At 44.7% G+C, this 17,260-nt stretch overlaps 1 protein-coding gene across 1 annotated transcript in view; it reads right to left on the bottom strand.

Annotated features, from left to right (window-relative positions):
- CCDC3 (coiled-coil domain containing 3) overlaps positions 1-6,352 on the bottom strand; it is a 124,614-nt gene extending 118,262 nt beyond the window's left edge. The window contains exons 1-2 of the mRNA XM_035021640.1: positions 5,745-6,352; positions 3,229-3,403 (exon numbers count right to left, since the gene is read on the bottom strand). Of these exons, the coding sequence (XP_034877531.1) occupies positions 3,229-3,403; positions 5,745-6,118 (549 nt within the window). The 5' untranslated portion in view covers positions 6,119-6,352. The remainder of the gene's footprint in view (positions 1-3,228; positions 3,404-5,744) is intronic.
- Between the last annotated feature and the right edge of the window lie 10,908 nt (positions 6,353-17,260).

Genomic DNA, 17,260 nt, shown 5'->3' with positions numbered 1-17,260 from the left:
GCTAAGTAAAAGCAGCCAAAATTAAAAAAAAAAAAAAACATACTGTAGATTCCATTCATAGGACAGTCTGGAAAATGCACAACTAGTGTTGGAGAACATATCAGTGGTTCCCGTGAGTTCAGGTGAGGGTAGGGTCTGACCAAAAAGAGGGCAGAAGGGAGGTTCTCTTCAGTGATGGTACTTTTCCGCACTGTGGTTGTAGTTGTGATTATACGGTAATGTGCATTTATTAAAACTCATAACAGCATATACAAGAGAGTGATTTTTACTGTATATGGATTTTCGATCTTAATGTAGAAAATGAGGCAGAAAGAGACAGAGGCTTCTGCTTCCTTAGACATCAGATCTGTCTGGATGAGAGACAGGATTCATTTAACAAATGTGTAAGACCCATAAAAAAATGCACCAAGTACACAACAGTAAACAAAACAGATATCCCTGCCCTTGGGTCATTCAGTCGACTTGAATAGACAGCGTCTGAGGAGTAGGAAAACAGAGACCAAGTGGTGTGAACAGGCTGCCATCTTTAAACACAACAAACCCCTCCCCTCAACTATTCTACACTTCACCTGCAGCCTTATTATATGTAGTAAACCATCCACAGGCAAACTTCATCAAAGAGTTGTCTACCCTCACTCATGCCCCACCACCTTACTCCCTCATATTATGGAAACTGTCCTCATTTAGGTCACCAAAGAGAGGTTACTCCTCAGTCATCATTTTACTTGACTTCTCAACAGCTTTTGACTCTGATGATCACTCATTCTTCTAGAAACACTCTGTTACCCTTGACTCTTCTAGCTTTCCTTGACTCTTCTACCTCTCTGACTGTTCCTTCTCAGCCAGTATTCGCATTCCACAAGGCTCAGTCCTACCCTAGGGCCTATATTTTGCTCTATGTGCTCTCCCTTGAAAATCTCATTCACATCCAGCCTCAACTGACATCTAATTATTGTTAAGTCCCAAGGTCTATCTGCCACTTAGAGCTCTTCTCAAAGCTCTGAACGGATAGATCCAACCACTATTCAAGATCTCACTTGGCGCAAAATGGCTCAGATGGCTCAAAAACACCTCAACTCTGTACGTTCAGTATCTGACATATGAATTCCCCTGCCAAACCTTTCCTATTCACATTTCTCCGTGTCTGTCCTGGCATGCAATTCACATGCCAGAAACCCAGGAGTTATCTTTGACCTACCTCCACCTCCTTTGCAACCAAACCATCAGGAACACCTACTTATTTTCTAAATCTCTTCCCAATTTTTCCACTTTACTCCATCCCTACTGCCTCTACCATAGTCCAGCAACTACCTGGTAGCTTTTATAACTACTACCTGTTCTCACCACATCATTTGGATTCCTTCCAACCCAGTTGGGCTTTCAAAATGTAAATTTGATCCCCATCGCCCCTTCCTTTCACAACATAAAAGGTTTCCCATTACAGTTAGGACAAAGCCAAAATCCTCACTAGATCTAGCCCCACCTCCAGCTCTTGTCCCATCCTTCTCACTCACTCCCTTTGCTCCAGACAAGTAGCTTTCTTTCATTCCCTCAAAGGCACCATGAACTCTGCCACCACAGGGCCTTTGGACTGCACTCCTCTCTCCTTGATCCCAACATTAACTAGGATGCCTCTTCATCCATCAGATCTTAGCTCCAGTATCAAGTCAACAGAGAAGGCTTTCTTTACCCTTAAGTCTAGGCCAGATTCCTGGATTTTTTTGGAGCATAGGTTTCCATTTAAAAGTATGCAATCATTAATGGGGTCTTTTGATTCTGTCAATCACCAACACTAGTACTACACACTCCAGGAGAACAGGCACTTTGTATTTTGCTCAACATTGAAAAACTAGCATCTAACACAGTAGCTCTTTATAGTAGACACACAATATTGGCTAAAGATTGGACTCTGCAGTCCCACAAAATGAGGTATGTATAATATCCTCCATGCCCGCACTCTTTGTAATAGCTAAGTACTGGAAACTAACCTAACCACCTATTAACAGAGGACCTGATCACATATATTGTGACACATGCACACAATGGAACACACTAGGCAGCCTTTAAGGCAACTTTATCTGCATTGATACAGAAAGATCTTCAGAATGTACTTGTGAATAAAAGCAATGCACAGCAAAGTGTGCATAGTGGGCTACCATTTGTGTCAAAGACAACAGTAAATAACACAAGTTTGAATTATTTGTTGGATGGAAATACTCCAACATTTATAAGAAACTAGGAACAATAGCTACTTGTTTGTAGAGTAGGTGGGAACCGGGTTGGGCGGGCATCACAGGTGGGAGAGAAACTCCACTGACTACCATTTTACACTTCTAGACTTGGGGACCCATGGGAGCCACTTACCATGTGCAAATTAATTCATCAACCCATAAAAATAGTCCTTGTCCCATGGGATACCTCAAACCCCACATCAGAATGCTCCCAGCAGTCTGTCACACTGTCCTAAAAACATCTCGGATGGGAGACTGGGACTGGGGCCACCTCCTCTACTGACCCAGTCTTACATCATCCCAGCTCCAGTATGGCAATGCCGTTTGGGAAAGGGACAGTCTTCAAAATCTGCCTCCAACTCTGGCATCTGTCCCAGATGGGCAGGTCCCTTTTATATCTTCAGACCCCAAATTATCTTAACCCTTACAATTCCACAACCACTTTGGCCACCCTGTACCTCTAGGTCTTCACAACTAGAGTTAACAATCATGAAAGTGTTAGCTCGGACAACCATTTCTTTGACGACTTTTTCTTCTCCCTTAGAAGAGTCCCTAGAGCCTTATGCAATCAATGACAGTAATGATATAATAGTCCTAACAGCTCTCATGTGCTGAGTACTTACTCTGCCAGGCACTAGGTTAAAGGCTCTAATTTTTTTTTTTTTTTACATAGTTAAATCATATTGTATCAACCCTATGATGTAGACGGTTTCCATTTCACAGAAAAGGAAACTGAGGCCATGTGCCAACCTTCATTCCATCTGTTCTCTCACTTTATGAGGAACCCCAGAGTAAAGCCTCAGGAATCCAGTTTATGAGCAGTGTTTTGGGGTTTGTTTTGTTTTGTTTTGTTTTTAACGGCCAGAGTAACAGGAGGGATAATACTCTTTGGTCTGGGCTTCTGGAAGAGCACTCTGGACTCCTTTGGTCACGGAATTCAGACAAGATGTAGTTGGTCTATTATTTTGCTGTGACCCAGGGAACAGCTAGTTCTTACCCTATTGTCTTCCTGGATCTCCCAGTCACTGGAAAAAGTTGCCAACTGCTGCCCTTGAGAACAGTTCGAAAACTGGAAAAGGCTGGAAAACATCCTTCTGTTCTCTTGAGTGTCTGGAAAGATGGCATCTTGGAAATTGACTCCGTGAGGCAAGAGATTATAATTCTCATCCATCCTAATGGGAAAAAAAGAAAAAAAGCAGAACTGTAGACTGGACAGCCATAGGGTATAGCAGCCTTAATCAAGAGTTGTAAAGACTGACGGTCTTGCCATTACGCAACTAGGTCTCACATGGCTCTCATTACAGGACTTACTATTTCTAAATGTTTCTCTGCCTCACACTGCATGAGTCTATCCTTAAGGTTTTCCCAGAGGGGAGTTTAGGTGAAGGGCTGCAGGGGGTGGGGATGCATATGTGTTTGTCTACTTGTAGGTCTCCCAAGTGGCCTTCTTTCTCACCGAGTGTTCCTTGTTTCTTGATCAAAGGAAAGCCAGTTCTAAGGACCCAGGTTTGAATCCTGCCATTGCTACTGATCTTCTATCGAAAGAGAGATGAATTTCCTCGATTATCTAAGCTTCACTATCCCAGTCTGTAAAAAGAGGAGGAGAATAGCACTTTCTTGCTGGTAGTGGAAGGACTGCATTAGATAAAGTGTCTGGCATAGAGTGAGTGCAATATAGATGTTAACATTTTTATAGAGCTAAGAATAAATCACCTGTTGGAAAGATAAAGAAATCATGTAGAGGGAGAAGAGGTCGAAGTTACCCTCCAGCACAAAGAGGGGATGTAGGGTTCACCAGGGAGCCTCCACTGCCACTTTCCCCTGTGACACTGCCCAGAATCTGTTCTTGTCTCACTGGGTCCCAGAATAACAGGGGAGGAATGATTTGTATGCAGTTGTTAACTTCAGGGCAACACAGCCCTGTGAAATGGAAATCTGTCAGACTACCAGTTGACTCTGTATTTCTGCCCTAACTTTTTGTAAATGTCAGAGGGAAAGATTAAAGAGCTGGCTGACCACCACAGAGCCACTGGACAAAGCTCTTTCATGATAAAAATCAGGAAAAAATAACGTCTGCTCAAGTCTTGCAGCTCTTTTTTCTTTGGAAAATAAAGTTTCAGTGATTAATAGCTTTATAGCTGGGGTCTCAGTATCCTTCCTAAAGAGAAATATGAGAAATCTGAGTTAAGTTTCTCTGTATCAAGGATACTAGCTCACTCCTTGCTGACTTTATTTAGAAACTATACTTCCCCAGCAATTAAAAAGAAAGAAAAGAAAAACAACTTAATCTCACTAAACCACTCAAGCCAACACAAAGCACGCCATGTAATCTAAACTTAGAGGTTCTGGCTTCAATAGGGGAAACATGTGTTGCCATGAGCTTATGAACGCCCCTCGGTGGATCTCACGGTTTTCTTTCTCAGAGGGATGTGAAATCTCAAGAGGTTAAAAGTGAATCCGCAGACTGGGGTCCTAGCCATTCCAAAAGTCCTTGTTGCCGCTTCAGGGACTGGGAAGACTGGAACCATTACCAGCCTCAACTGTGGATTAATTCACTCACTAGCTTGATAGGTAGGTTACATTCTAGTTCAAGGCTTCTCTCAGCTGCTCTACATCACTCTAATTCAACGGGAGACAGCCAATGCATTTAGGGTTCCACCTGCTTCAAACCCATTGACTGAATTCTTACACACGCGAATTGACTGCAGGCCAACTTTCATGGAACTTGACAGGATTCCAGGAGTCTCCAGTCAGAGAACCTCCCGCCTGCTTCACCTATACTCTTCAAAGCACTACAAGCCAGGTCTTCCCCGCCCCGCCCCCCAGCAGGCCCCCACATAAACCTTTGCTATTTTGAAAAGCCCAGCGCTGAGGTCGGCTGGTGGTGGATAAGGGGGTGAAACAAAGGGACAGCTGCGCGGCATTCCACACCATGCCTATCCTGGCATTTAAGCAGGTGGGGAAAAGAGTGACTATTCCTTCTGCAGCTAACCTGCACCAGGTGTTCGGCATAACCCGGTTTCTCACATTATGGAACTGAGGATCCGGAGGTTCTTCAAAAGACAATTTGCTCAGAAATCACAGGAAGAGCAGAGCCAGAATTCCAACGAGAATCTGATTTCAAAGTCTGGTGTTTACCCCCCTCGCCATCCCAAGCTACTCCCAGGGAATCCAATTAAAAGTATAAATTTAAAGAAGAGTCAAATGGATTTTTGGAAACTATTTTGGGCTTTTGCCTGAAACACTCTTCAACGCTTTAAGCACTGAAATCATCCCTGTCTTGGGGTGTTGTTCTGTGTTTTAACAGCCTTAGCCAAATACACCCCAGGACCTTTGTCGAGACGTCCCACGGAGCAGAGAGAATAGAGAGTAAGGAAAGGAGCCCAAGGCGTATTCCAAAATGGTACGGACAGGATTCCCTGTTGTTCCTGACCTGGCTCCGGATAACGGGGCCCTCGGGAAGTCACGCGGATAGCTGCAGGAGAAGGAGTGGGCGGGATGTGCCGCGCTCACCTGAGGAAGAAGAAATACGAGTAGTCCTGGACCACGGTGTGGGAGTGACACGAGAAGTAGCCCAGGCCAGTGAGGTTGAGTCTGGAGCCCGCGGGCACCTCGAGCATGCTGCCCCACGCCTGGTCGCACAGCATCTCGATCTCGGCCGAGTAGAAGAGCCCCGCGTCGCTGGCCTCGTACTGCCACGGCAGGTAGTTGTACAGGCCGTGCACCTCCTGGTGCAGCGCCAGCACCTTGGCGTACACGATGATCTCGGCCAGCTCGGCGCGGCAGCCCTCGCTCAGGGGTCTCCACTCGGAGGGCAGCTGACAGCCGCGGGCGGCCCCGAGCCGGCCGGCCAGGCAGAGCGCCGCGAGCAGCAGCGGGCGCAGCATGCCTGCGGCGGGAGCGGGCGGCCGGCGCGGCCGGGGTCGGCGCTGCGCCCTGGGCGCACTAGCCTGGGCGCATGGCGGGCTCTCCCGGGACTAGCAGGACGGAGCGGCGTGGCGCGCGGCCGCCGGGAGCGAGAGGCGTCGGCGAGCCCGGAGCGCCCGCCCCGGGGCCGACAGCGCCGCCCCGCCGGCCGGCGAAGGGCAGCCCTGCGCGCTGGGCTCGGAGCGCCGCTCTCTCAGCCGCCGAGCTTACGGCGCCCGGCCCTCGCCCGCGACGCTTTAAAGGGGCCAGCCGCCCGCCTCCTGCGCCTGCCCCCCGCGACGGGGCGTGGGCGGCGGCGGGCCAGGGCGGGGGGGCGGCCGCGGCGGAGGTGGGCCCCGGGCCAGGGGCGCTCGGCAGCCGCTGCGCGCCGTGTCCGTCTCGCCCCACCGCCCAGGCCCCGGCGCGGAGGTGGGGGGAGCGCGGGGGCTGCGCGAGAAGGTCGCTCGCTGCCGGGGGCGGCGGCCCAGCCCTCCTCCAGCGCCCCACGGATGCGCTGGGTTAAAGCTTTCCAGACGGAAAGCCTGTTCCAAACCCGCGGTCTCCTGACAATGAGCGTTGTTGCTTTGCATGATTCCTCGGTAGACGCGTTTACGTTTTCTGTGTAGTTCTTTTAGGGTCAAAACGCGTAGAAATCAAATCTGACTTTTGCCTCGCAGAGGTGAATCAGCGTGGGCTAATAAACTTTTTTGGAGAGTTCTCTCTTTCACTCTCTTTCATGTTGCTTATTATTTCATGATAATCTTAGGAAACCCTTAATAAAGATTTGAAAAGCCGTTTTGTCCTGATTTTCCTAAAGCTGCATGATTTATGTAATTCCTACTGCCAGATTCTGAACACCCTACACCTGTGGAATAAATTAGGAAGTAAATTCCAACCAGCTTTTCACAAGTCAGTGCGTGAGTCTGATGAGACTCAGACTCAACAGTCTCTTTCTTTCTCAGCTCAGCAGCTCCTTTTATCCCCAGATTGCCGTTAAGTGTTCCTAATGTAGTAAGAAGAAGAAAAAAGAGGATGTTTATTTATAACTATATTTATAATATTTTTACATATGTATTACATCGTACATATAATCATGCATTCCGTGCTGCACGTCGTATATATTGTATGTAATATATATTTATAATAAATGTATAAGCAGAACTGCATTAAAATGGAAGACTCTTTGTCCTATAAGCATCTTATTTACTAGGGTTTCTGCAAGTCTGAGTCTTGGAACCCAGCTAAATCCTTCCATGCACTGAAGGGAAAGTTCTTAGGGAATTCTGGAAGGAAAGGTAAGGAGAAAAGAGGATAAAGAAGCAGGAGAGGAAGTTTCAAGGCTGTGCCTCACCTCCCTATGGCCCCCAAATCTTCTTTCTGTGATCCCTAAATCTTCAGTTAGGGCAATTTAATTCATGAGTGCTCATTGTGACTGTAGTCTGAAAGGCAACTCTGTGGTCCAGATCCCACGCCTGCAGGACAGGGACTCCGGAGGAAGAAGCGGTGAGAAGCGCAGCCTCAGGCAATAGGGGGACAACCAAGGGAGGCCTTTGGGCATCCCCAGAACTGGAATGATCAGTACTCCAGCCAGCACTGCCCAGCTGGTGAGGGTATGGGAGGCCCCAGCTGACATGCAGTCACATTAGCCCAGAATCTGATCAGTGACTCAGTCAACCAAGTTCTTATTCCTACAAAGTCCGCTGTGATGAGCCTAAAAGCAGATAGAAGTAAGAGCGAGGGCTTCTCACAGATAATAACTAATACCTGCATATCTAGTAGTCAGCCTAGGGCTTTGATGAATTTTGCAGAAAAAAAAAAAAAAACAGTTATCATTAGAAGGAATCAAGTGAACAGTAGTCCTGATAGTGTATATGACCCCCCCACACATACACACATGCCCCATGGTAGATACCAGACTTTCACACGATGGGTAAATGGTGCTCAAGGATGACCTCCGACACTATGTGTCAGCACTGCTCACTTGTCTCTCACTGAACATGTAAATTAGGAAACTTTATCATGTCATGGTCTTAGTCTGCTAGGGCTGCCATGACAAAATACACAGATTAGGTGGCTTAAACAACGGACATTTCTCTTATTACAGTTCTAGAGGCCAGAAGTCCAAAATCAAGACGTCATCAGGGTTGGTTTCTGGGGAGGGCTCTCTTCCAGGCTTGTAGACAGCTGCCTCCCCTCTGTGTCTTCACATGGCCTTTCCTTTCCTGCATGGAGAGAGAGATCTCTGATGTCTCTTCCTTCTTGTATAAGGACACCAATCTATCAGATTAGAGGCCCACCCATGTGACCTAAGGAAGTAATTACTTTCCTAAAGTCTTCATCTCCAAATACAGTCTCATTGGGGGTCAGGGATTCAACTTGTGAATTTGTGGGGGGGGGGGAGGGAAGGAGATACAATTTGGTCCATTACAGATATTAATAGGCATTCTGCAGGTTTGCCACAGAGAGAGGGGATATAAAATGGTTTGTATTCCTGGCAAGCAGACTTTGAGCAAGCATTGCCAAATTGTATTAACAATTGCTAGCTTGTATTCATTGCTTACTGTGGGCCAAGCACTACTGTAAGGACTTTGAATGTGTTACCTTAATTAATCCTTCAAACAACACTCTTAAGTACATACGCCATCATCCTCATTTTGTAGATAAGGAAACTTAGGCACAGAGAGATTAATTGACTACCCAAGATCACAGAGCTGGAAAGTGACTGAGCCGGGATTCAAACCCCAGCATCAGACTCTGGAGTATGTGCGTTTAACTACAACATGAGAATATGAACAAAATAGGCAATGTTTTAAAGGTGCAAGTGGACCATTCATCTAGAAGTGAATATATGCATAGTAATAACCTTAGCATAATCGCCAAGGATCACTAAAGCAGTATGTCATTGGACTAACATTAATTTTGTATTAACCAGCAACCCTGCTCTGTGTTAGTCTTATGCTGTAACTTAAACAGACAAGATGGTAAGCAAGCTTTTCATTTGCATCTTCAAGCATCTCAGAAGCCCAGGAAAGATTTGTCCACTCAACAGATCATAAAACCCTGACTTTTCTTTCCAATCAGACAAGCAAATAAAAAAAATATGTATGCATGGCTGATTTCTCTCTTCTTTTATAAACTTGACAGAATCCAAACTCTTCCAGTCCTACCCAGAATGTATTTTCCAAAAACGAGCACCTTTGAGAGATTGCCATTCTCCTGGATTCTTCACAGAAACGTCAGTCATGCTTCTCTTCTCCTCTGTCAGGTCAGGCAGAGTGCCGCACCGACTGGGGTGATTTACCTCAGGCCATGAGGGTGTCCTCTGGTGAGCATCTTCTCTTCAGGGACTAAGAATTCCATACAAGCAGAGTGCAAGGTAGCCAGGGTGGGAAGCAAAAATTCTATCAATGAATGATTGGGCTTACAAGTGAATGAGCCACTTCCACTCCTTGATTCCAAGACCCATATGTTCTGACTGTGGGGAAACAGCATCCTGGATTATTCTGTTTCAAAGCACATCTGGTATTCTTTTTTTTTTTTTTTATGATTTTATTTACTTATTTGAGAGAGAGAGAGAGCACAGAGGGAGAGTGAGAGGGAGACGCAGACTCCTTGCTGAGCAGGGAGCCCAACACAGGACTCTATCCCAGGACCCTGAGATCGTGACCTGAACAAAAGGCAGACACTTAACTGACTGAGCCACCCAGGCACCCCCTGGTATTCTTTAATATAGCACCCATTCCTTTCAGGGTATGACTCTCAACTGACACAAAAGAGTGTTCAGTGAGCCATTCTATTACATTAGTGAGCTTTCAAAATTTGTCCAGTTGCTTCTAGTTGATGGAGTATAGGAGAAGACCAGTTAATTCCATGGCCAAGAGCCCACTGCTGCATTCCCTTTGCTATAAAAGAAGCAATGCTATGGAAATCACTGATCAGAAATAGTGCTGTGGGAGATACCATGATGGGGTGTAAGGGGTTCTATGAGTCCATAGATAGTGCTACTGGCGGAGGCATTGTGGGGCAGGGAAGGTGTATCCAGGTCCAGAACGTGCCAGTTCCAATGAGGACAAATCTCTGTCCTCTCCAAGATGGAAGAGGTCCAATGTAATCAGCTTGCCACCAGGTGGCTGGTTGGTTCCCCCAGTGAATGGGACCATATTAGGGGATCGGTATTGGCCTCTGTTGCTAACTCAGTAGGCTCTCAGCAGTGGTGTTTGCCAGGTCAGCCTTGGTAAGAGCAAATCCACGCTGTCAAACCAATGCATAGCCTCTAATCCTACCACCATGGCCTCTCTTTTCATGGGTCCATTGAGCAAGCACTGGAGTGGCTAGGAAGAGAGAATGATATCCACAGAGTACATGATTTGTCCACCTAATTACTGAGAGCTTCTCTTCAGTGAATGCCTTTGGTCCTCATTTGGGGGGGACCAAATGGGTGGATGGGACACAAACATCTTTATAATCTGACCATTCCAAGAGGTCCATCACAGACCTCTTCCCCAGACATCCTTGTCACCCATTTTCCAAATCTATTTCTTTCAAGTCCTTAGCAATCTGTGATGGTTAATTTTATGTATCAACTTAAATGGGCCACAGGGCACCCAGATTAAACATTATTTCTGAGTGTGTCTGTGAAGATGTTTCCAGATGAGATTAGCATTTGAATCAGTGGACTCAGCAAAGTAGGCAGCCCTCCCCAATATGGGCCAGCCTCATCCAATCCACTGAGGGCCTGAATAGAACAAAAAGTGGAGGAAGGAGGAATTTGCAACTCCATCTTTTTTCTCCTTGCATCACTCCTTTAGCTGGGACATCTCATCTCATCTTCTCCTACCCTCAGAATTTACACCATTAGGTCCCCTGCTTCTCAGGCCCTTGGACTCAGAATGATACATACCACTATTTTTCAAAAGGAAAATAGTCATATCCAGCACAAGGCATAGATTTGCTACAAAATCCTAGAGCTTGGTGCTGTGACTATCCTGTCGGTGCTTGCCCAGAGGCTCCTTATGGCATGCCCATTTGCCACAGACACTTTAAGTATCATTGGACCTGATGGGTAAAAAGCCCCAAGTGATACGTGGCTTATACTACAGGCTGAACTTGTGGCAGGACATTCTTTTCCTTGTTTCTACTTAAAACTGGTAGCCTTATCATTGATTCTGTAGATGATCCAAGTAGCACATTCAAATGCTGTGTGTACTGTATATATTGCTCCCCGAATACAAAAAGGCTCACCAAGCATTTTTCCTTTTTTTTCATTGTAGGTGGTCCAAAGAACAGCAACTTTACTTTCCCTTGGGAAAGTGACATTTAAACTTCCAGAAACTTCACTGAGGTCACAGGCCGCTGGATTTTTGTGGGATCTATCTCCCACCTTCGAGTTCCCATTAGGAACGCCTCTCAGGTATCTGCTACTTTATGAACATCAGGGCCAATCATCATAATGTCATCAGTGAGGTAGAGTATGATATTTTGCGGAATGTCAAGACAATCAGGATCTCTGCAGAATAAATGTAGCAAAGAGCAGAATTGGCCTAGCCTGAGGCAAGACTGGAAAAGTGTACTGTTAGCCCTGACAAGTAAAGCCAAACTATTTCTGGTGGTCTTTACAAATTGGTATAGAGAAAAAGACATACACCAGGTCAGCAGCTGCAAAACAAACACCAAGGAACATGTCAGTTTGCTCCAGGAAAGATACCATATCTGGGGCAGCATCTGAAATTTTAGTTACCACCTCATTAGTTTGCAGTAGACATTGCTCCTTCTTCAAGATCCATGTGACTTTTGCCCAGGCCAAACTGATGAGCTCAGGGAGGGAGATGTGATAAGCATCGTGTTTTGCGTAGGTCTCAGCTGGGGTCTGGACCAGCCCTTGTGGTTCTCATGATGAATGCAAAATGCCCTCAGCAATAACCATCAGGACACTTCGAAAAAAAGTTTATTACTTACAAGTCCTGGAAATTACACAGAACACCTGAGGCCACACGGCAAGGTCACGGGTAGAAAAAGAGCAGGGGTCTGGAGTTCTGCTTTTATTGGGGTTGAGGGTGGGATGCCTAGGGTTTAGCAGACTCCTTCACTGGTGAATTTAAAACATAAGACCAGAAGTTTACAGCCTGGAACTAGAAAAACCAGCAGCTCAAATGCTCAGTTATCAAAATCAACTGAGATCTCTAAAAGAAAGGAGCCTGGGGGCAGCTTGACTCTTCATCTAGTCCTGTAGCTGCACTGTGTTTATTCAAGATAGCTGTCTTTGAAGTGCAGGCCTCTTTGAAGTGCATGCCTCAGCCATCAAAGCTTCAATCAGACATTTGCATCACAAAAAAAGAAAAAAGAAAAAAACAACTGTCAGAGCTTCCACTACCTGCACTTCTTTCATGCCTTCAGCCTCCGTATTAGTTTTTACAATCCCCGCCCCTCACCCCCGAGGTGCAGTATTACTTCTGACTTCCTTTCTCGGTATGAATGGAAATCCTAGGGGCTTCCACGTAGCCCTTCCTACCCTAGCGGCCGTCACCCATGGATCAGAGAGCACATGTGGGGGACTCTGCCACTTGCCAACTATGTCTATTCCATATACACCTCCAGAAACAGGGAAAATAACCATTAGCTGAGTCTCTGAACCAAACTGGCCCAATATGGGTCTGATTTGAGCTACACTTCATCTATAATCTGAACACTGTAAAATTTTACTTTGGTGGTGGGGCCCTCTGGGATTAAGATCGTTTCAGAGCTGGTGTCTAAAAATCCCCAAAACGTCTTGGTATTTCCTTTTTCCAATTGGCAGTCATTCCAGTAAATTGCCTCTGGTCCTTTTAAAGAAGTCCTAGAAGAATAATTACAATGTATACTTGTGGCAATGATGCAGAGTCCTTCCTCAAGGTAGCTGGTCTACCCTTCAATCAAAGGGCTCTGTCTCTGTGAATTTACCTATGTCTGGAAACTGGGTAAGAGGCCTCAACTCTCCTCGGTGGCAACTTTCTGCTATGAGGCTTACAGTTTTTCCTGTTATAAAGATCAAGCAATATTCTAGTAGACTCCATATATTTACTTCTGAGGGACACCATGACCAACTAGCCACTGCCAAAGATCTCCGACATTCAAAACATTTACTAGTATGTCCCTCCTGTCCTTACAGTAGATGGGCTTGTCTTAGGCAGTTAAATGTCACTGCTTGTCCCCCACTACTTCAAAATCCCATCATCCCCTTTACAATCAGGGAACACAACTAAATGGTGGCATCCTCTACAGTCATGCCTTGCCTAGAAAGGAGAGCAACCACTAATATATATCTCCCTGCTTTTGTGAATGGAGTGTCTTTGGGCCATCTTGTGGAATGTGGTTGGGAGCTGGCTGTGCAGGTCACACATAAAACATTCAGTTCAATATTCCTAACTTCTTAAGCCTTTGGATTCCCTCCTCCACATTATGCCATGGAAGCCCTGACATCTCAACCTCATTAAATGTATGCTATCACTGAATCTAAATTTTCGTCAACCAACCAAGGAAACTCTTAGAGCCACCTCTAGCAGTACATTGAATCTACACTCTCTGGTAAATGCATCAATATCAATAAATTTGGACAGAACTAGTGTTAAACTCTGCCTACTTTAGTTCTGCCCAGATTCTGTCAATATATATTGGCAGAGTCTTGCAAGTCCTTTAGTGTATGGGCTATTTCCTCCTGGATCATAGTTGTACCTGTCCCCTGGAGCATACTGAGCTTTGACCTTAATTACAGCTCTAGCTGACCTTAATTGTGGCTACAGTTGCCCTATGGGATACTCTTCTGCAGTAATCGAGCAGGACCATCCAAAGATGGAGAGACCAAGTACTGCCAATATGTCATTTCCTTCTAAAATAAGTTTAGCAAAATCCCAATCAAAAGCACAATGGAAGTTTTTTAAGTTTGATTTAAAAAAAATTATTCTAAGTTAATCACAATAAGTAAATGAGTGAGTTCTTCTATTCTTTCTCCTCTTCATATCATTTCCCGAAAAACTCAGTCCTAAACCCTCTGGGACCAAATATGTCATATGTCCAAGCTGGGGTGGGAAGAGGGATATAGGAGACCAAACAAAATAAGTAGTTTCCATCGCAGGAATGAGCCACAAAGGGTAAGGACAGCTCTATGCAAAGGAATGGCCCAGCACAGGATGTCAGAGCTCCAGCAGGGTTAGGAGGGAGTCTCTGCATATGAACTGTATGTCATGGGACTTTAGAGCCCAAGAAACTGAGGAAGATAACCATGGGGGAGATCAGCCTTTGCAGAGATGCATGTCTGAGTAGGGCAAAGAGGGGGCCTTATAGCGGTACAGCCCAACACGGGTTTCGGAAGCCAACCCGGGTGAGAACGTTCACATAGTTGTCTGGTACAGGATGTCAGTGCATAAGCTAGTGGGAAGAGCTTCCACGTGGAAGGTGATTGCAAGTGCAAAGTGTCAAAGTATGGTCAGAGTAAGGTGGTGTCCATGCAGAAGGGCAGCTCAGGGCATGGAGTCAGAGGCTTAGCAGGGTAAAGAGAGTGTCCATATTAGGGAAGGCACCAGCAGTCCAGTGAGTGTGAGAGCCCAAGTAAATCTGCAGGAGATATGGGATGGTGGCAGTGATGGGAGAATGGATACACAGGAAGTTGACCAAACAAGCAAATATATTAAGGATAGGGGTGCCTGGGTGGCTCAGTTGGTTAAGCGACTGCCTTCGGCTCAGGTCGTGATCCTGAAGTCCCGGGATCGAGTCCCGCATCGGGCTCCCTGCTCGGCAGAGAGTCTGCTTCTTCCTCTGACCCTCCTCCCTCTCATGCTCTCTGTCTCTCATTCTCTCTCTCTCTCTCTCAAATAAATAAATAAAATCTAAAAAAAAAAAAAAACATAAATATATTAAGGATAATAGAAGCCAGGTTTCTACTGCCAAAGAAAGGAGTTACAAATATGAAAAGGGAGAAAAACAGAATAAGCCATGTGGTTCATGGTTTTCAATATAATATAAAATGTTTTTAAATAATGTAGAAATATAATGGTGTGTGACTGTGCATGTATGGATATACATCTTTGTCTCAAAGTCTTAGTGCAATTTCAAGCTTTAATAAACTCAGAAATATACATGTTACATGCTTACAAAAGAGAGAGAGAAAATTCTTGATTAAAAACTCTCAGCCTGGGTGGCTCAGTTGGTTAAGAATCCGACTCTTGATTTTGGCTCAGGTCATGATCTTGCAGTTGTGGGATCGAGCCCCACATCGGGCTTTGTGCTCAGCGCAGAGTGTGCTTCAGATTCCCTCTTCCTCTCCCTCCTCCTCTCCTCTCTCTCTCTCTCAAATAAATAAATAAACTCTTAAAAAAAAAAACTCTCAGTAAACTAGCAATACAAGGGAATTTCCTGGGGGCGCCTGGGTGGCTCAGTCGGTTAAGCGACTGCCTTCGGCTCAGGTCATGATCCTAGAGTCCCTGGATCGAGTCCCGCGTCGGGCTCCCTGCTCGGAGGGGAGCCTGCTTCTCCCTCTGACCCTCCCCCCTCTCATGTGCTCTCTGTCTCTCTCATTCTCTCTGTCTCAAATAAATCAATAAAATCTTAAAAAAAAAAAAAAGAAGGGAATTTCCTCAACCCAATACAGAGCATCTGTGAAAAATCTATTGCTAACATTAATGTGAGAGACTGAATATTTCCACCTAAGTCTACTCTTACCACTTCTATTCAACACATTACTGGAGGCTCTAGACAGTAGTAAGCAATAAAAAGAAATAAAAAGCATTGTGAAAAGAAATATGTAAAATTCCATTTATTTACAGCTGACATAATATTCTATCTAGATAATACGAGTGAATCTAGAGAAAAGCTACTAGGACTAATAAGCAAGTTTAACAAGGTGCAGAATGCATGATCAATATATGAAAGTCAGTTGTTTTCTATACACTAACAATGAACAATTGGAAATTGAAATTTAAAAAATAATACAGTAGCACCAAAATACATAAAATACCTAGAAATAAATCTGAAAAATACGTGAAAGACTGTACACTGAAAACTACAAAACATTTACTGAGAGAAATTGAAGAAGATTTTGAAAAACGGTGATACATGTCTTGCTAACAGGTCAGGAAACTCAATATTGTTAAGGCGTCAATTTTAACCAAACTGATCTGCAAATTTGATGCAATCCCGATCAAAATCCCAGCAGACTGTTCAGTAGAAATTAACAAGCAGATTCCAAAGTTTATACAGAATGCAAAGATCTTAGGGTGTCTGGGTGGCTCAGTCAATTAAGCGTCTGCCTTCAGGTCGGGTCATGATCCCAGGGTCCTGTTATCAAGCCCTATGTCAGACTCCCTGCTCAGCAGGGAGTCTGCCTCTCCCTCTCCTTCTGACTGCCTCTCCACCTGCTTGTGCTCTCTGTCTCTCTGTCAAATAAATAAATAAAATCTTTTAGAAAAAAGAATGCAAAGATCTCAGAATAGCCAAAATTACTTAAAAAAAAAAAAAGAGCAAAGTTAGAAGGCTAACATTACCTGGTTTTAAGACATAATAAAATTAGCGAAATCAATCGTGTGCTTTGTTGTGAACACAGACACATAGGTCAATGGAACAAAATAAGGAGTGCAGAAATAAACTCATATATATGATTTTCTATAACTGATTTTCTGCAAAGATACAGAGGCAATCATTGAAGGGTAGTGTCTTGAACAAATGGTGCTAGAACAACTGGATATCTGTATGCCAAAAAAACAAATCAAAACAAAATAGAAAAAAAGCCTTCAATCCCTACCTTGCATGATGTGCAAAAATGACCTCTATAGCTTTTAAGACAAAGCCTCTGCTAACTTGGGTTAGACAAAAATTGGCCTTTATCAAAATTTAAAACGTCTGCTTTTCAAAAGACACTGCTAAGAGAATGAAACATCAAGCTATAGACCGAAAGAAAATATTTGCAAAGCATATATCTTATAAAGGATGCATATCCAGATACAAAAAGAACTCTCAAACCCAATAAAAAGACAAATGACCTGATATAAAAATGGGCAAAAATACTTGAACAGACATTTCACCAAAAGAAAGATATAAGGTTGGCAACTAACTGCATGGAAAAATACTTAACAATGTTAGTCATTACAGAAATGCAG

This window comes from Mirounga leonina, unplaced genomic scaffold (assembly GCF_011800145.1).
Source record: "Mirounga leonina isolate KUSES-001 unplaced genomic scaffold, KU_Mleo_1.0 Mir_175, whole genome shotgun sequence".
Taxonomy (NCBI): domain Eukaryota; kingdom Metazoa; phylum Chordata; class Mammalia; order Carnivora; family Phocidae; genus Mirounga; species Mirounga leonina.
Note: the sequence above shows the minus strand (reverse complement) of the source record. Positions and strands in the feature narration are given on the sequence as shown.